Raw genomic sequence first — 20,868 nt, 5'->3', positions numbered from 1 at the left:
TACCCATGTAGAAAAATGGAATCTTTGTAGTACAATTGAACATTTTTGCCCACACATACCTTCCTTTTTCATGTACAGGGATATTATTTGCTACACTCTAATTGCATCAGTGTACTACAGAGTTGGGACGACATCTTAAAAAATAAATACCTGAGATGGCCGTAGCTAAATTTTTTTCCATAAATCACATCTGTTTACGCATCATGTTCTGGCACACATTTTTAAGACAAAAAGATAAAATAGAATGATGACAAACTCACTTCAGAAGATAGGTGAAATTCCTTTGGCAAAATTCATCCAGATGCATGTCTTCTTCTTCAGAATACCTGCATTACAAAACAGTATAACCATGAACTGAAAAACAAGCACTGCAGATCATAAAAGAATTTGAAACTGTTGAATTCCTTCCTTATTAATGTGCTACATTCTGGAAGCTGTTGAATTGATGGTTGATGAAAAGACAGATCACAATAAGCTGTCACAGGGATGTAACCTGGCCCTCACAATGATTCCTTAAAGATGCGGCTGGTGAAGAAACTACACTTTTTTCTTTTTTGTTTTTAATTTTTAGAAAAGTAAAACATGAGGAGAAAGAGAGGAGAAAAAAGACATAAGAAAAACATATGTAGGTTTTGGTCAGCCTCATTTCTTATCTGACATTGAAAAAAAATTACAATCCAAGCCTTTTAGTTCCCATCCAAAATTAGAGAATTTCTATTTTCCGTTAGTTAAGAGTGACAGTGATGAATATTCCTTATCTGACCATGAAAAAAAATGCATTTCAGTTGATTAGTAACAACGCACATTGACAGTCACCTGTTTTCCTACATCCTTACTGCCATAGGCAAAATAGTTGATTGCTATTAAAAAGCGTCAAATACTTGAAATGAGTAAAATAATGATGTACAGTGTTTGAGATTGATACAACAAATTCTATATTGACATTCCACAGCAGTGATTACGTTCCTGCATAGAATATTGACTGGGTACTAACATAAACTTTCCAGGTAAATAATACTAAACTGTTGCAATCGTAGGTTGGTGCTCAAACCTTATATCAGCATCTAAAATGTTTAGTATAGGTGAGTTCTACAAAGTTCTATAACATGTAGTGTCCTTAAAAGTCTCACTTTATAGGTTACTAAATCATCGTGTCAAATACCAACGCTCATACCAACAGCAATGCAAGGTAGCTTTTGACCAGTTCTTAAGGAATGATTACTTTGAGTGAGTGATGACAGTTAAGTGTTCCGAAAGGAACATTATGACAACTGCTGCAACCTAAAGCATGCAAAGCAAACTCAATTTGAAGAATAAAGTGAAAGGAAGGAAGGAGAGAAGAAAAGAAGAAGGAAAATGAGACAAGGGACAAAAATTCTCTTCAATTGAAAGAATTCTTACTTAATATGCCAAGAGAATGGTGTTTTTTAAATATATCAACCATACACAGCTTGTCATAATTATATTGAGCCCCATTCCAATACTTTTACAGAATATATAAGTAGTTGGTTTCAAATTTTGTGCTCGTGACATGCTCAAATCTCATGGGATAAAGTACTAAGAGCAGTGCACATAACAACCAAGGGCATCTATTTTTTCACATGACTAGGAACTCCATTTTGTGAAGGAGATACCAAAACCATTTACCCTATAAAAGTAAAACCAACTTAATCAGCCATCAAATCTAAATAATATACGACTCTAAAAGTTACAAGAAACAGTCTTTCCTCAGAGCACACTTCAAAGATCAAAACACAACATACAACTCCCAAGTAAATCTAGGGACAAAGGGAATGCAAAAACAAGCCAACAACACCACCTGCAGAGGAAATGTTACAACATAAACTGTAAAATCTCTCAGTTTTTCTACTTATCAAAAAAAAAAATCTTTCAGTTTTTCCAACAAATCGTGTATAACGTCCAAGATAAATAAATATATCACCATGACTATTTACGACTTGGTACTTACACCCAAGGGACGATCCACTATTTTGATATAGATAAAACTGTCCTAAGAAACCAGTCACTGAAATAGATAAAGACCGTCATGGAATTTAAGAGACGATACAAATAAGTCGAATCAAGTATACCTCCATGGGAAATCATTTTCACAAAAGAGAGAAATTCCATTCATCGCTGAGAAGGAGTCTATGTGGACCCACTGTTCATTTGAATTGTTTGTGGCATAGCCTGCCAGAACAATCATATCAATTTTCACTGAATAATGCAATTCAAATACACTCACACAACCAGAATTGAATGCAAATGCAAACTAACAACTTAAACACAAAAATGATTTCTGTATCTGAATAGTTGGCTAATATTGAAAATGTAGATGATTCAAAAAACTATTCAAGATTGACAAATAGTTAGATGAATGTACACTGTCTCGGCTTCTTTTACGTACATACTGAATGGTAAAGCACGTCAATTGCTTTACAATATATTTGTTGTATAATAGTCTGTAAAATATTACTCCAAGACTCGCACCAACTTTCACAATACTTTCTATTTTTAGGTGACAAATATTATGGTTTGTTAGACGGCTCCGATTATCTTCTTTACATATCAGAAAGAATAAACAATATAAATATATATATATATATATATATAGAGAGAGAGAGAGAGAGAGAGAGAGAGAAGTTAGCAGGACCCTTTCTTTTGAGTAGTTCACCTCTGGATATATTAAACCTTTCAACTTGTCTCACTAAGTATGTTTTAAGGTTCATTTAGTTATCTTATTAAAGCTTTACTTGGAGACAATGTTATACAGATTTTACATATAAAGCTCCTTATAACCACATGATTTTGAAATACCAATAACCTTTCAATTGTTTTTGCTCGCTCAAACCTAGCAACACACATATAAAGTTGTATTTGGTTTCAATCAGAGTAGTCAGCTTTGCAAACCTTAGAAGTAGCACTAGTGGGAGAATACCATTACCTTTTTATCTTAACCTTTTTTTTTTCCCCCTAGTTGGTACTCACACACCCCCCCTCCAAGGAATTGTTTGCAGCTAACACGAATCGATCCTGAGACCTGATGTTTCATGAGGCACCAGGGCCCAAGTCTTTTCCAACTAGGCCAACCCCTTGGTTTATTTATTTTTATCTTAATCTTTCCTCTCTCCATCTATTGCAATTCATTATTTGTAAATTATTTTTCATCTACTACTAATTCCTTAATTGCACATTTGTACCTCATTCAAGCTATGATAACAAAGGAGATCGTGCAATAGAAGGATCTTCTTCTAAGTATGTATCATGCCTTCAAATGTAATTCCATGGTCGAATGCATAGTTATTAAAGGTGCACTTAAGCAAGCAGGTCTTCGGAAAGGACAAAAAACACACATCAGCATTTAATACACAGAGAATGTCTACTTCGTGGCAATGAACACAATGGCTTATAAGATGCTTGTGTGTGTGTGTGAGAGAGAGAGAGAGAGAGCTCACCCATCCGATGCAAATCTTTTAGTGCATAACCACTAGGATAGTTCTCATATGATGCCATAAACATTATAACGGTGCACACTAGACTACAAAATGAACAATAAGCATCGACAGATGAAGTAATTCAAATTTCTAATGACGGAATGTGCATACTCATCCAACCTGACAATGAGCATTCCCAGCAGAGCAATATAAAGCGAGTTCCAGAATCTCTTTTTCCTATTTTGTAACTGTGAAAAGTTGAAATCAGAAATTAATAAAAGTTTTCTACAAGTCAAAATAGAGAAACTGCAAAATCCAATACCAGATTTCTTGAAAAATGAAAGGACATAATATTTGGGATAATTGAACATCAAGAAGCTACAATTACATTGAAAATTACAATACATATTTAACTTTCTAAATTTTCATCCAAGCAAGCCAGCAAAAGCGTTACATAAACACTTCTAGATGAAAGCCATATCCATTCAAAAAGTATCAAATCCAGATACAAAAAAATTTGGTGAAATCTCCTGGATTCTTCATTACAAGATTTGTTATAGATTCTAATAATACGAGATGGTTTTAAGACCATACTCAATGATAAAGAAAGCTGGAAGTCAACTAAATATCCATAACTCAGCAAAACCAATAGACAAATACTGAAACTGTGTACCAAGACAAGGATAGAACTAAAAAGGGAAAAAGGAAAAAATTTGTGAAAAGTTAAATGTGGCACCAATCTGGAACAAGAAGAGAGAAACTTGACTGAGATGGATGGTCCTTCAAGCTATCAGGACCTGAGGCCAACCCCAACCCCACCTCACCCATCAGCATCTGATTACTGTTTAAGGGCAGCTCGGATGATAGTCATGTGGAAGATAGATGACAAGACTAATTAGGAGTGATTAATTCAAGGCTTCAAGCCAAAGGTGCTAAGACCGACAATGAGGTCTTTGTGAAGTTGAGTAATAAATGTTTTACATGAGCACTTCACCACTAGGTGACATATCCATGTTAGAAATGACATGCAATGAATACGGATTTGTGTGTTAAACTGTTGAATCAATACATCAGCATCATGTGTGTCTAATAGAAGATTAAATATTCCTAAATAACTTAAGGTTCCCTCCTACCATAAGTATGAACGAATCTTGGAATTGAAATTGTTAAAACGGACATATCTTCACTCATTATCCCTTCACCAGAGTCTTCTACATTTGCTCAAACTCAGTAAAGCTAGCCTTCCACACCTCTTTCTGTTGGCTTTTCCATTCACTTCCTTTCATTTGTCGGCAAATAATCGACATTTTAATTCTTAATTTGCTCCCACCATTTTCCTCATCTAAACTCGCTCTAATAAATCTGCTATAAAATGGCATCCAGTCATCCTTCCGGCTTTCCCAACTCAAATTGGACAGCCAAGCAGAATAAATTGTTTGAGAACGCTCTTGCAATATATGATAAGGATACCCCTGACCGGTGGCACAACATAGCCAAGGCCGTTGGTGGAAAAAGTGTGGAGGAAGTAACGATGCAATATGAGATGCTTCTAAGCGACATCAAATGCATTGAGTCAGGCAAAGTCCCCCTTCCTAATTACAAGAGCAATGTGCGTAACAAGTAAGAGACAGTATCAGTAATGAAGAGCAGAGGTAACCTGCTAATGCCTCCTTTAAGTTTGAACTGGTAGGAAAGTTTTGGCAATTAACCAAAATGGATAATAGTCTATATCTTGTGTGAGGCTCATACTCATGTACCCCCATCCCCTGCATGTGTGATTAATCTATGGTATTCTTTTGCGAGTGGAACATTTTTTATGATAGTTCTGATGAGGGCTGATCGATATATAGCAGTAGAATGAACCACTTTTCAGAAGATTAAAAATTTCATGTTTGCAGAATTTAATTGTTCCATTAATATTGTAACAGTTCAAGCTGAAATGTGTGTGAAGCTCCTCTAAAGATCATAAATGATCCCTAGCAGAAAAGATCCGTACATTTTTCCTCTTAAGAAAAGATTTGGCATATTAAAAATTGAAAGCACCTTTTGTCTGAGATAATGTATGTTGAGTGAGATTCTTAAGATGACTCTCATACTAGGAAATTCTGAGCTCTATAGGTGGAGCATTCCATAAGTCAATTTAATCAGAAATCGGATTAGCTAGCTACGTTATATAAAATCCAATCAAGGATGTCACTAACATTCTCTAACAATCCAATTATGGGATCCTAAAGTTGCATTGAAATGTGGATTTAATTTGGATTAATGTGCCAAATTCATATCCACGCACAATTGATTCAAATTAAATAAAAACAAAGGTGTGATTTTTTTTGTTGTTGATAAGTTAGTTTGTGAGATATATAACTTCCAACATAGTTAACGTATTAAACACTTTAAACCATGGCAATACAGTGAACCACTTTCTATTCCATACATATGCAACCCAGAAAAAAGAAACGATCCAAAAGCCCATTTGAAGAGAGCAAATTAAACAATGAATCCAATCCATAATCTCGTAACCATATTGACCAAAACTATACTAATTCTTTTACACTGAAGTCAGTAATTCACAATTATGAATGTACAGAGCACCCTGTTCTTGTGTTTAATTACAAATACTGAAATCCATATATGCTACCACTAACTACTAAGATACCTCAGACTTGTTGATTGACGACTTGAAGCGACACAATGGCAGCCACTCTGCGATGCACTGGACATGGTAGATACGAGAGCATGCCATCCGAATGACTCGAGACCCAACGAGGATTTCATCCTTACATATAACACAGAGTACTTCCTCCTCCTCCTCACCATGATCATCAATGTCACCTTCAAATCTCACGGGCTCTACTGTCTCCTGAAAGTACTCCCTCATAGCTAGTTCCAACAATGACAATTCCAAATCTTGATCATGAGCTGTTTCCCTCACTATTCTTCCTATTTCCCCGTGGATCAAACCAAAGTCCGAAAATGATTTGGACAGTATCATCTGATTAACCTTCTGATGAAGTTGAAACCAACGTTCTACCTGCTCCTTTGCAAGGTTTATTGCTTCAAATTCAGCATGGGGTAAAATCAGTCTATTAACAATGTATATGTCCAATCTGAATAGCTTCTGACCGGAGTTGCAAAATCTATTGACCGTGCAACTAGCCACGTCCAAAACATGCAGGATTAGGTCGTTGGTGTTCTCCAACTCAGTTGGCTCACAGAGCATCTTCTCTAAAGGGAAGGGGATTTTCATGCCATGGATCATTGTGTAGAGCAAATCATAGGTGAAGTACTTGTATGGACGTCGTGATGAGATCTCTCCGATACCGTGTCGGGTGATGAGGCCTCTGGTTCTGCTTTGATAAGTCTGCTCCACACGGAAGTTGAATTCGACGTTGATGCAAGGCAGATACTTACCATCATCACCTCCGTTATTACCATAGCCGTTAACCCATACATAGAGCTTTTTTGTGGTGGCGGCCATAGCAGAGAAGAGGGCCGGAGATGGAGGAGAGAGATCAGGCGCAGATGGGGGAGAAAGATGATGCTCTATGGGCAGGAGTGCCCCTTGGATGCGAAGTATGGACCACAGTCAGATTTGAATTCTATTGGCGATTCGCCGTACAAAGAAGGCCTTTCCTGCTTGGGGTTGATGAGTGATCACTAAGAGGTAAGAATGAGTACAGCCAACTATACCTTCTCTTATAGGGTTGGTTTCTTGGAACTGGATCAGGCCAGTGCTCAATGAATGAATAAGTAAATGATTCGTCCCTTCTATTTGATGCGATGGATTCGACTTTCTATTTGTGACAAAGAAGTCATGCTCAGCAAGCGAATAAAAAGGAGTCAGGCGCAGATGGAGGAGAGAGGGTTAGGGAATTGAAGGCGGTTACTACTAATTTCGCAGAGAGGAGACAGATTAGGCGCAGATGAAGAAGAGAGAGAGAGGGAATTGAAGGCGGTTACTACTAATTTGGCAGAGAGGAGACAGATTAGGCGCAGATGGATAAGAGAGAGGGAATCGAAGGCGGTTAGTCTATAATTTTAGGAAATTAAAGTAAAAAGTTACCTTAATGGTATCTTGGTTTGGAAGTAAAAAAGCATAGGATAAAATAGGAAATCTCTTAATCCACTAATAATTTGTTTATTTATAAATTCCTCTTATATAGTTATTCTTTATTAATTTTTAATATTATACATATAAGTGGAGCTGATTACTATGATACCATTAATATTATGACATTACTCTCTACTTAAATAAAATTAATTCAATTTTTACTGTTTCATATCCTTAATCTTTTAGAATACTATCATTATAATCATTACTTGACATTAGAATTTGGAAAAATAAATCTAAATAAAAAAATTAATAAATTAATTGGAGTATCTCATATGCATGCTTATGAAATGTCAAATTAGTAACGTGTGCGTACTAATTCTCGTGGGAGTAAGATTCTAACTTAGGACATATCACTTGATCTAAAATTTTTGGACAAATTGTAAAATAAAAATCCTCCATTATTAGATAGTTGCGAAAAATTCTCTTATCAATATTTTTAGTAAAAAAACTCACCTCTATTATTTTCAGAGGTGTTTTTAACTAATGTCCATTTAAATGATTTCAAAAATTATCCTTTAATAGATTTTATTTTCAGAGGAAATATATATATATATATAGTTTGTGTCTACTAAGTGTGTTTTATGATTTTGGGGATTTAAGTGTATAGAGTTATATTGATAAGGAAACCATTTATTTCAGGCGTGAGAGAACATGAATACATCCAGAGGGAGAAAATGAATGAGAGATTTGAGGCATCAGAATTAGAATGAGTTGGTAACACGGTTAGCAAACGTATGTGTTTCTTGTGCCCCTAGGCTCAAATGATTATTGACACCTTTAAATTTTGATTGAACACACCACACCACTTCTCAAAAAATTGGCATCAACTCATATTAGGATTGGATTAACTGCCCAAATTGCATTTTAATAATATAAATTATTTTTACTCTGGTTTGAAAATTCTCATTATAAGTTGGGGATCAATTGAGCAGCATATTCTCAGCCGCAAAATAGAGATTTATGGAAGTAAATTTGAACTACAAGGAACAATTAAAAGCCAATAGGTGCTTATTACCAATCAACAATTTTTTCATTATTTTCAAACTTTTTTTAACTTATTTTAGACTATGCTCTTCTCCGCCTTTATTCTTCCTAGCTATATAAACCCACAAGAGGACATGTATCAGCAACAAGACCAAACAGTACTCCATAAATGCCTGATTGATCGGAGAGGTGAAGAATCAGAAGCATCAGAAACTACTTCCCGCAAGCAAGCAGTGGGATGAGTACTCCATAAACCTCTACGTTGCAAACATCTTTTCTTCACCAAGTCTCTTCCAGGACGTGACACCTGAAACCAAGCAGTATTATGAAGAGAAACAATGGCAGCCAGCCAGGTCCATTGCCATTTGCCACCATTACCGTATCTGATATCTCCCATATAAGTAATCTACACAATCAAACTGGGTCAGGCAGACATCTGCATTTCATCGGAAATAGATGTATATATATATATATATCTTGGAGTATTTAATTTGACCTTTAGCACCTGTCCCGAGTGCTATATTGGTTCACCAACCGGATGGATATCATCATACAATCCAACATTTTCTCAAATAAGATGATTTAGGCCAATTAAAAAAAAAATTCCTTCAGATTTAAGGTTGATCTTATTCCAGCAGTGACCCAGTAAGTGGGTGGGAAATCAACACATTAACACCTCAATTAAATTTTGTTAGACTGGTGGAATTGAGCTACAATAAAATTAAAGTAAATTGTACTCAAAAGGTTAAAAAATACAGAATCATAAATATTTCAAATTAGCACCCATGCTAAAGCTGTGCAAAGGTAATTATAGACGTACCCTACCAGCTGTTGATTCTTTTGAGTCATCATCTTTGGTTGCATAACCCCATGCTGAGTTGAAGATGCTCTGGACCAGATAGCACTACTCAGAGAGGCATGACACATCAGTTGGACCGTAAAGTAGAGATGCAAACGAGTGACGTATCAGTTGAATCCAAAAGCCCTCTCCACGAGCAGGACATTTTATCTATTCCTTAGTTCAGTAACTACTTGAAGAAACATCCAGCAGATTTGAATGTTTCCAAGTACTTTACCTATTCCCCAATCATCTGATTGCATAGAGGCTCTACGGCACAGAAACCATGCAACAACAAGAAAAAGAATAGCTCGACATTGGTGGTATTCACAAGATGGCATGTCTGACCTCTTGTTGACTTGCTTATGCAGTATTACATTCAGCTAGCAATTCGATTGGAAGGTCATCACTCGGTTGCATGGTCGTGGTAAGAAGATGATCAATTTACAGTTGATTGGTAAGAAGACCATGCTAAGGTAGCCGTGCCAAGTGTAATAGCAGCAGAAACAGAACCCCACACCCACCTCTGCCTTTTCGTCCTTTGTTGCCTCAGATGCCGTGTCATCTCTATACAAAGTAAATAGCAGGAAAACATCAGAACTATTTATCGTAAACACAGAAAAGATGCACGCCACAGCCACACACACATCACTTCAACTCGACTCAAACTCAACCCAACTTTACATTAATTTGGTCAGCTTAGGTCCGATCTATTTATGTATATCTATATATATATATATATATGATACTATAAATTTAGGCAATTCACTCAACTCTAGGATCATCTATGGTAAGATAATCTCTCTCTCGGATTTCTCACAACAAAAAAAAAGCAAAAATAAGAAAGATGATGACTTCTCCACAAACCCTACTATTCCTCAATGGCTCAACCTATCTCTCAACCTTATCCATCGTCTCACCTATAATTGTTCCAATCACAGAGACTCATTTTCTTCCAATTCCATTGCCACAATCCATTCTCCAGAATCCTCGAAGCAAAACCTAGTGCTGATTCTGCAGACACATGCACACAAATCAATTTTAAACTCTTATCGTCAATTTTCACCAATCCTTGAATTTCAATTATGTTCCATTGTGACCAAAGGTTATAGCGGAAATAGTTTTCGGACATACGAAAATATCTAAACTCCGATCCTTATGCATTGAGATTGCCCTTTAAGAGGAAAGAATGGAAGAGAAAAGAAACAAAACTAGCATTGGGGGTCCATGAAAACTGGCACCTCAAAAGTGGGGTAATTTAGATACAAGTACAACAATAAAAACCAAATATAAGTGGGGCTATGAATGAGGATCATATCTTCTGACCAAATCAATAAAGTTCTTAAGCTTTCTTGTCTCTTCTCTCTTCCGGAACAAGTTGAGTACATTGCATCCCCCAATAAACAAACTTGGACTAGATTGCGATCACCTCTTTTTCCCCTATTTTATTATCTTCTCTTCACTTAACAAACTTGGACTAGTTTGTTTTACTGTAATCTATCTTCCAGCAATTTTTTTTATTTTTATTTTTTATTTTTTATTTTTTTTTATATGTTCAGCAAAAGTCTAGGTGAATTCCATCAGGTAAGTTGTATAAAATAATTTATCAAAAATTAATGGATAAGTTATTTTTGTTAGGTTTTAATATTTTTTTTTCTTTGTACATATTTTACGACAACCAAACATCAAAATATATATATACATATATATATATATATATTTTTAAAAATATTTTACTTCAAAACAGAAGAGCCTAAAGAACATGCTATTGAAGTCAACAAACCATCTTAATTTTTTCTTCAAGAAATCTACATGCTCCAAATAAATAAAAAATAGAAGTAACATAAATGATATTCGTATTGCAAGCAGGGTTGGTTCCATAAACTTGACTACGTTTTAACAAAAGAATAAATTAGTCCATGAAGTACAAGCCGGAGAAGCAGTTGTAGGATAACAAAGACTGATGCGAGTCCATGGCTCCATCTCCATGCAAGCATAACTATCAGAGATTAGCCACCTAAGCCAGTAATTTTTTTTTCCCGACAAATTAGGGGAGGGACTCGAACACGGGCACACCCAATCAGAGAACTAAGTGCCTTACCAACTAAGGGGGTAATGACCTCACTTTGGATAATCGAAGACCAAAAAATTTTGCCAAATAAAAAAGTGACGTGATCCACGTTGACGTAATGCCAAGGGAAAGGGAAAGAAGATACCTAAAACTAACACCAAAATAGTAAAGAAAATACAATACTGTGCGGTACCCAACACCGTGGCCTAAGAGCGATTCACAATGAATATTACAGTACCTGACTCCAGCTATTGAGAAGATCGATGACAAGCTTCTGCAATTTCCAACTTGATCACACTACCAAATAAGAAACATCATCACATAATCACTTAATGCACACTAAATCATGAGTTTCCAATTACACGATCATCTTCACTGCAATTTGTATCGAGTGCAATGGAAACACAGCATTATAATGCTCGAATTGGCCCTCCATATCCATAATGCTTCAGAAGTCCTTCATCTTGCCGCCAATTTTCTTTTACCTTCACTTCAACCTGTTCGATAAATGAGTTGCCTTGAACATGTCATTTCCAACTCAAAACTATTAAAACCGACCACTTGGAACAATTGGCAGCAAGAAATCAGCAGGCTTAAATCACTGTCACTGACAGTATGGTCTGCACTATTTAGTTGGGAACTTGGGATACCAGTAATTCTTAATTAAATATATTCGTGACAACCGCTCAGTGATAAAAAAAAAAAAAACTTAAAATTTGTTGGTACCTCCAAAAAAACCTTCTTCTGCAAGAAATCTTCAATGTCAAGCCGAGCAGCTGTAGCCAGTAGTTTCAGACCTTTCCCATCCTGTAGAAATTCAGAACACACGTGATCACAGACACACACATATAATTTCAAACATGCCATTCCAGTTTCAAATAATATAGGAGGATTCTCAACATTTCAATATTTTGAACACTGTCACATCATTCAACAAATAGGTTAAGCATCTTGAAAGTGTTTTGGGATGTCACTATAATTTCAAACAAGACTGTCATCGATGTCTGATCAAATGTAAAACCTTTTCAAGGATTAGGATGAATTACACTGTAATTTCCAATACAAACTAAAGCTAAATATAAAACAAACGATGACAAAGGTAGACACTAATGAAAGAGATTTACAACATAAAGCATAGAAATTTGGAAGTTCAAGCAGTCACAAAGTTCCAAGTCTGGACTTTTTCTTTTTTAAAACCCAAGGAATAGTAGTCTTATAGATTCCATACAGGCCTAGTAATAATACTACATGCTACCATGCAGATAAAATAAGCATAGGCCAACAGAATATCTAGAATTATTGTAGACAGCCCATTCCTTGCACTACCATGTGACCAATCACAGCCTACCATGTGGTTTGTCACAAAAAAAGATACGGTCTCCCTGCCTAGAGACACAGGCCAAAGTATTGTGTCCCAAATGCCCAATTCAAACGTATTCTACTTCAAGAGGCTGTACCTTGCTCCTAGACAACTGCCAAGTGTGTGTGTGTATTAGATTTGATGACCTTAATTTGGTAACTGATTAGATGGATTTCAGGGAAAGCAGTGCAACTCTCACCTGACACAAGAATCTAGCCACTCCAGCTTCCCTAAGAGGATGGAGAATTCTCCATTATCCCCAGGATGATTTCCACATCATTGTTGATGCACAAACTACTTTGCAGTTTCAGAGTAACTCCACTATTGCTGACCCTACAAGTCCTGCATCGGCTCCCTTACAGGCCTTGCCATGGACAGCTCTGTAAGCCTAGTGATTGGCTCCAGACAGCAGTATATCTGAGCAGCCAACCACTTCCAATACCACACATCTGTGGAAGTCCTAATAAAGCACAATTGGCCTTGGTCCAAGAGGACTAAATCCTAGATACTTGGTAAGGAACCTTTTGACTCTTGGTAACTTCCTCTTTCATGAAATACACCTCCTCCTCAGTCCTCCCCTCTCCTTAAGCTGCTCAACTTCTTGTTAAAGCCAAGACAATCTCAACAATCTAATCCCACCAACAGGCCTGTGGCCTAGCGGTACAAGGCCCCTACTTCCCAAAGGAAGGTTAAGGGTTCGAACCTCAGTGGAGGTAGTGTGTGTGAGTACCAACTAGTAAAAAAAAAAAAAAAAAAATCTAATCCCACCATTTCATGAGAACACACAAAGAAGCCAATTATTAATTCATATTAAAAAGTATCCCATTGAAGAAAGCTTTAACTTACCTTTCCGATGAGGATGATCTTCTGTGAGTTTTTCTCAACAATAATCTCAACTTGAATAAAATCTATTGCAGTTGGTCTAGTTTTGTAGTTGACAACGTTGACCTGTACAATTCAAAGATTGATCAACCACACTTCTTTGTTAGATATAAACTTCTGAAAAAATATAAACAGCACCAAGTGAAATTTTAAATAATAATAAGAAGCTTTAGGTTTTCAAAAAATTTAGGTATACCTGACAGGCATAAGGAACTTCGTCTCGGTATTGCATAAAGATTTTTTCTCTGATAATTTCAGCTACAAAAAATCTTTCTGGGTGCTCACTAGCAATATCCTGAGAACACAAGGAAAGCAATGGTAAGTTGTAATATGCAACAAACGATTTTTATATATCAAATTGTCAAGTCAAAAAAAGTAAAAAGAAAAGAAAATGTACAGTATATTCATCTTAAGATGAGAGACATGGATAGTCAGAAACAAGTAGGGAAATTAATTTATTCTAAATGATATTGGCTAGGTGATCAAAATTAAAGCCAAAACCCCATAAGTAAAAGCTTCAGTCATTGCCAAACCTACAACCGTTGAGATCTTTCACAACATATTCCTTGATGCATTTTTATGTTCTCAAAATTTATCCCAAAAAAATTGTAATGGACTAGAAGAAAATGTGGAAGGCATTTTGATCAACCCATTCCCTGCAAGGCTTGTCATGCATGTCCTATTTAATCTAGAAACTCCATATATAATGATTTCAAACAATTCTCAAAAAAAAATTTTAATACTACTGTCAATGAAGTATATACTGCACAACTTGTTTATTATAGGGGAAAGAAATGTCAGGTCACAGTTTTTTTTTAACATTTCTCTATGTGCTCTGTGAAACTTCTTAATATAACCATCAGGTGTCTTGGGTACCTTAATACAAGAGAGGAAGAAAAAGGAAAAACTGAGAGAGCATAATCCCTGTCAAGGGTTGCTCTAATCTCTCAATATCATTTCTAAACCAAACTGAAATTACAATTTTATCCCTCTACCTTATATCATTTCTCAACACTTTCACTCAGGCTGGAGTACAGTATCTATCATTCCCAGATTGTTACAAAACTCAGAACCCTTCTTTTCCCAAAAACTCAGACCTTTTACGTTATGACGACAAAAAAAGGGTCAAGAAGAAAGGAAAAATAGAGGAGGGGACAAAATGTGTTTGCCTAATTGGATATCTGCTCTTCTGTCATATCAAGTATCTATCCTGCCTGGAATAAGAGAAAGGAAACGGAAGGAGCAAAACCTGAGAGACACTCCATTTACATTATTACTATACCAATCTGAAAGTACAGTTTTACTCCTTTGTCATATATTATTTCTCAACACTGACTCAAACTGAGGGTGACTCGATTACAAATCGAAGTAGCCAATAGAAATTCCAGGGATAATCTAGGTCATCTATGAGCTTTACAAAGCAACATGTAGCCACTTCAATTTCACTTTTTATCTTGATTTAGCTTCCAAAGTAACATCTAATCAAACTAATTCGAGGACTTGTAAACGCCAGCATTTGAACAACTAATCTTAGATATATGCAAGTAATTTCACCAAAAATCCTGCCAGCTATCAACCTCATTCAACCCCTCTCAAGGCACACGGTCTTAAGAGTAAAATGAAAGATGCTTAACCATATCTGTTTTTAGGGCTCACAGGCACTAATTTGAAGCTAAACTTAAGACTACATCTATAAATTTTTGTATATTCATCAGATGGAAGAAGTTTAAGACTAACATAGTGTGCTTCTTTCAGTCATGAACAACCAATATAGAAATTGACATAGTTCTTATGCTACAAGTTCAAATTGCTTCCTTCCTTTTCTATCCCTCTTCTGAGTTTTCAATTTTTATTTTACTTTTCGTTTTCATCATGTACTTTTGAGGAGGCAATGTGCCTTGCATCATGGAATACAAACAACCAAAGGGTTCAAGTTGTTAATTTCCAACAGTTGGTAAATGGTTACACTGGAATTATGATAATTAGAAAAACATGCTTTTAAAAGATTACCAGTCTTCATCTTTCAAGGAGAAGGAAGACAACAAGAACAAAAGTGGACTCGTTACATACCTTCGGATAATAAGCTGGCCCAACTGGAAGTTTTGATAGTATCCAGTCCTTGACATCATCCACTCCATGACCATATTTAGCACTCACTGGTATGACCTCATCAACAACGGTGAATTTCTCGTACCACTGCAAGATATACAATGTCGAATTAGGATACAACTTAAGTACCCACCTTATGCCACCAGTGAAGAGTGACCATGGATTTCTGTTATGACGAGAACAGTATTTGGGACCTATAAATTAGAGATTATAAACATAACATTCCATATACCAGTTTTTTTTGTTTTTTTGTTTTGTTTTTGTTACATTAACAATGATACGTCAAGCTACAAAAAAAAGTGTAGCTATTCAGGCTACACAATAATAGATACTGACAAGTTCTAACCTCAAGTTTCTTTGCCATTTCACCAGGTTTGATCAGGTCCCTCTTATTCAAAACCAGTAATTTCGGTACCTTATCTTTGAGGTTTCCCGCACCCTCTTCCAACACTTCATCAATCTAAAAGCAGACAAATATATTTAGGAAAGGGAGACAATGTTTTAAGAACAATTTTTCCAGATGAAGAAGCACCTTTTGGGGATCCTTACACGCATCAACAACCACCAAAACACAATCTGCATTAATGGCAGCGCTACGGACATTGTTCATCATCATAGAATCCAATTTGTGCAATTTCTTCTCAATAACTCCAGGTGTGTCATAAAGAATCATCTACAAGTAAATCACAGCTAAGACAAATTATTTTAAATAGCATGATGAGATATTTCTTGCATGGAAATCCACACAAAAACAAATTGTGGAAGTAAACAATGTTTGGGACATAAAATTCAAATCATAAATGGCAATGACACGTATGCAGTGGGATACAGCACGAGGAAAAATTATAAATTAAAGTCATATGGAAAAATACAGTCAGAACCTCTGAGAGGCAGCAGGGGGCTTTTCTGTGATACTTCTAATTTCTAAAAGAGTGACGTACTCGTATCATACTTACGGATATGTGTTCGATACTTTCTAAATGTATCTATAATTATAAATTTATTTTTTCTTTCTAAAACATATTGATGGGGAACATGATATGATTCAAATACATGAGTTGCACATGCTTCAACATTACTTTTGGAGAAGAGGGAAAGAGAAATAACATTAGGGATTTTAGTAATTTAGGGTTTTTATGCTTATTGTTACTTTTAATAATGTTTGAATTATGGTATTTTTATGTTTTAGGATTTGCTTAATAATTTGCCTATTTAAAGGCTTCTTTGTAATTTGAGAACTCAGTTTTGGAACATTATTGGATTATTGCTTTCTCTGAGTTCTCTCTGTGTTCTTTTACTTCTCCCATTTATGTTCCTGCTTTTCTCATCTATTCCGTCTATCCTGCCTATCTATTCACTCTGCTCTCAGCCCCCTTCGTCTGTTTTTTCATCCCCTTCTTCTAGTTTATCTCTTCTTCTATTTTCTCATCCCTTTATTTCTATCTGGTTCCTACTTGTCCTTCATCACATATCCAATACTTCTCAGATATTTTGATAACTTCTTACTTATAAAGAAAAAACATATTCAATATTTCTCAGATATTTGATAACGTATCAGATAATTTTCAGATACTTTACAATACATATTTAACAAGTTTTGCACATTAAACTGTAACTTTTCAAGAATAATATCATAGTATAAATTATAATTGTGAAGAAAAGTTCAAAACATCTTCAAAAAAGAAGTATGGTTGAGAATTTGAGATGTATATCATGACTAATTTAGTCCAAATTTTTATCCACGCAACATAACTCTCAACTCCTATCTTGTTGGTCATAGTATTTTATAAAGAATTGTTAATAACAATATATATTACATAATAAATTACTATTTAAATTTATCCATCGACACTTATATATATATATATATATATATTGATTTTTATACATATTTGCATCTATAATATATATATATGTCATGCCCTTGTCATATCTATATCCAATTTTTTAAGAAATTGTCATATTGTTGTGTTTGTATTTTGTCGTATCCGTATCCCATGTCCGTGCTTATAGGGGCCTTTCATAAACAGCAAAACTCAATACACGGGTCAAGCTGTAAATAGTGAGACAGTCAGGGAAAAAGTGAACCTGCCTAAAGGTTTCCAAAGCACAAATGTTTCACTCCTTGCAAACCAAAATAAGACAGCCACGAGAAAACAAAAATATACTCTTGGTCTATGTTGTGGAACATGTGTTCAAAAGCATGAAACATGTACCAAATCTATCAGATACGAAAATTTCTTTTTATTTCTTTCCTTGGTTTTCTTTTATGAGACTAACATAATAAAAAGAGTACAACCATATAAGATTTAGGATTACTTAGTAAATTATAAGTTTTTCTGGACATTAGCCATAGTAGAGGTCTGCAAGTCAAAGTTTAAGTCAGGTTATGCTGTTGAGTCTTTATAAGCAGACTTTATACGAGGTTTTTCTGGTCAAACTGTTCAGTATCTGAATATGCAGTTCATGTCATGTTAAGAGTTAGATTACTTGAGAGTTTGTATATAGCTTTAAAATGCTTTAAATTCAATTGGGCTCAGCTCAGAGAAACTCAGGGACTGTGTGATGCAATTCTAACCCAAAGTATGATGCCTAGAAAATCTAGTTGTGATTTGCCTATCCTTCTACTCTACTTATTCTCTTAAATTTTCTGCACTTTAAAGCCATTAAGACCCTAATTTGTTAAATTTATTATTTGATGAGCACTAACCCTTTCCCCATTTCACCATTCAAACTTAAAACCCTAAAAACAGCCCCTAGTTACTGAATACAGTACAAAACCCCACTATAAAAAACAGAACTTTGCCTTTCCTTCTTAGAACACCAAGACAATAAACATTTCTCACATTATATACAGATGCTAAAAAACAAAAACCCAATAGCCTGAAGCGCAAGAGAATCAATTATAATCTGCCCTAAAGAAGCTTCTACAATGCTGTCCTTAGTGTCCTATATCAATTTTGGTAGAAGAGCTAGTACGAGTTTTATCCATGCTTGTCCCAAATTGGGTGCTCTACCAATCTGTTTCTACAATAACATTATTCGAGGCCCACCCTTCCATCATCTTCAACCCTTCAAAGGCCAATGGCTGTCTAAGCACATTTTCACGCACATCCCAGTATTAAAGGAAGAGTCCATACCACATTCCCCGTATTCAATTGTGATATGCTCCAAGCAATAAACCTTTCTTTCCAGAACCTTTCACGTCCCTCTGATCAACTGGCTTCAACGTATTCCATTGCCAACCTAATGACAGTCTCTCTTGACTTAAAAAACATCATCAAATTTTGCTCAAATATGGCTTCATTGATCCAATTGCTCATTTTCCAAGATTCCAAGGCAAAATAGTTGATCATTTGATGTCCCTCATTCCCCCTGTAGGTCCACAAGGGTGATCTGAGTGGTTCCTGACCAATTGAGTCCACCTTAATGGTTGCTTCAGATGTTACTGCTTAGTTTTTCTACCAAAGAGAATTAAGTATGTGCAATATAAGTAAAATCAGGCATGATCACATCAAACATAGAAATTTTCAAACCTGATACTCTGGGCCAGAACATATACCAAGGATTCGATGCCTCATAGTTTGAGGTTTATCTGTAACAATTGAGAGCTTTTGTCCTATCATTTGGTTTGATAGTGTACTCTTTCCAACATTTGGCTTCCCAAGTACAGCCACATATCCTACATTTGCCACAAGAAATTAAAGGTTACTTAAGATATATAGAGAAGTTATAGCAAAAGTCATCAACAACAAGATGGGAAAGAATGCTGCCCCATCTTAATTTTACTGCCTTGTTAAGTAGGGATCTCATTTCACTTCTTTTTTTCCCTCCTCTTTCTATTTTCCTGCACTTATTTTTAGCCCTTGAATATAGCTTATGGTTTCAAAAATGAGCACACAACAGCTAAGCAATATTATGCAGAACGTAAGAAATACAAGCATCATATCAAAACTTTTCTGCACTGAGGCACTTTAAAATACAAGTTTATAAAAACCAGTACCAGCAAAAATATAAGATATACAGATACCCCTTCCCACAAGAATATATTCCATTTTTCCAAGGCTATAAATGTCAAAAAAATTAACTTCTATTCTGATTTTTTGTGTATTCCTCTGCTAGATTCTTACAAAGATTAGTTTGAGAGAATCCACTGACTAATGCCCTTCTTAAGTATGGCAACAATTTCCTTTTGACAAGGTAAGAATGCCAGCTTTAGTAATCCCAATGCAAAAAAATTATACAGATATGGAACATAAGAATCTCCTCCTTGTTCTTATTCTATGGGTAAATGAATTTAAGAATATTAATACTAACACTATATTAAACTAGACAAGATCAAATCCTTTGATGGAAATTCAAATGGTGATTTATCGGAAATCTTTTTAATATTAGGTTGTTCATGGTAAGCAATTGCAAACAGATCTCTAGGGAAGTTTTCAAGGCTGCTAGATCAATTCATAAAGATGGCTGATCATGTTGGCTCTGGTATTGGTTTCAAGAGCCAATGAGCTGATGGTGTACCCCCTCTCTCTCTGTGGAAAAAAACCTTGGTGATTTCCACAGTAAAGTTGTAAATGGCATCATGATCATTGTAGCTAAAAGGGAGGGAAGTGGGGGCTTTCTAAAGTCTTATAGGATAGTCGGGCAGAACAGCTAGGGCAGTTCTTGAAGAAAATAGCCTCTATGTAGTCACTAATGAATATTGAGGAGTATAAAGAAAATCTAGTCCTTATTAGGTGTGGGGAATTTGACAGCAAGAGTTCTGTCTCTTTCTTTTTGGTAGGAAAAACACACACCCACTCTCAACCTTCAGTCAAGGAAGAGGTGAAACTACGTCGATTACACCATTACACCATTACTCGGATCAGTTTTTCTGCCATATGAAACAAATCCGAAAGCTGTAATAATTAGTTAGGAGAAAATTTAGTTGAGGGAACTTAATTCACATGAATTACTGTTTGAATTAAAATGTCTTAATTAATTAGAGAATTGGACAGTAACTTGCTAGTTGGTCACATGCCAGAACTATACTGCGTTTTCTTGCAAGAAATCTTAGGCCTATTTGGTTTGTAA

The 20,868-nt window shown here is 35.6% G+C and overlaps 2 protein-coding genes across 2 annotated transcripts; one reads left to right on the top strand and one right to left on the bottom strand.

Annotated features, from left to right (window-relative positions):
* The first annotated feature begins 4,806 nt into the window (after positions 1 to 4,806).
* LOC132282092 (protein RADIALIS-like 3) lies at positions 4,807 to 5,058 on the top strand. Its single transcript, XM_059783720.1, has one exon. It carries the CDS (start codon positions 4,807 to 4,809, stop codon positions 5,056 to 5,058), a length of 252 nt encoding a protein of 83 aa, XP_059639703.1.
* Positions 5,059 to 10,880: 5,822 nt separating this feature from the next.
* Positions 10,881 to 19,493, bottom strand: LOC132287200 (GTPase ERA-like, chloroplastic; the record flags this gene model as incomplete). The annotated part of the gene is made up of 8 exons (XM_059789734.1): positions 10,881 to 11,938; positions 12,168 to 12,248; positions 13,648 to 13,749; positions 13,880 to 13,978; positions 15,754 to 15,879; positions 16,139 to 16,252; positions 16,325 to 16,465; positions 19,329 to 19,493. Coding segments are annotated over 8 exons (915 nt in total), but the record flags the coding sequence as incomplete, so codon positions are not given.
* Positions 19,494 to 20,868: the final 1,375 nt, after the last annotated feature.

The sequence above is a fragment of the Cornus florida genome, unplaced genomic scaffold, assembly GCF_030987335.1.
Source record: "Cornus florida cultivar Cherokee Brave unplaced genomic scaffold, ASM3098733v1 CherokeeBrave_3.0.0_Hap2_Chr11, whole genome shotgun sequence".
Lineage (NCBI taxonomy): Eukaryota > Viridiplantae > Streptophyta > Magnoliopsida > Cornales > Cornaceae > Cornus > Cornus florida.
Note: the sequence above shows the minus strand (reverse complement) of the source record. Positions and strands in the feature narration are given on the sequence as shown.

Bases quoted from the DNA above. Each gene is read 5' to 3' on its own strand.
- LOC132282092 (XM_059783720.1), top strand. From the start codon at position 4,807: ATGGCATCCAGTCATCCTTCCGGCTTTCCCAACTCAAATTGGACAGCC.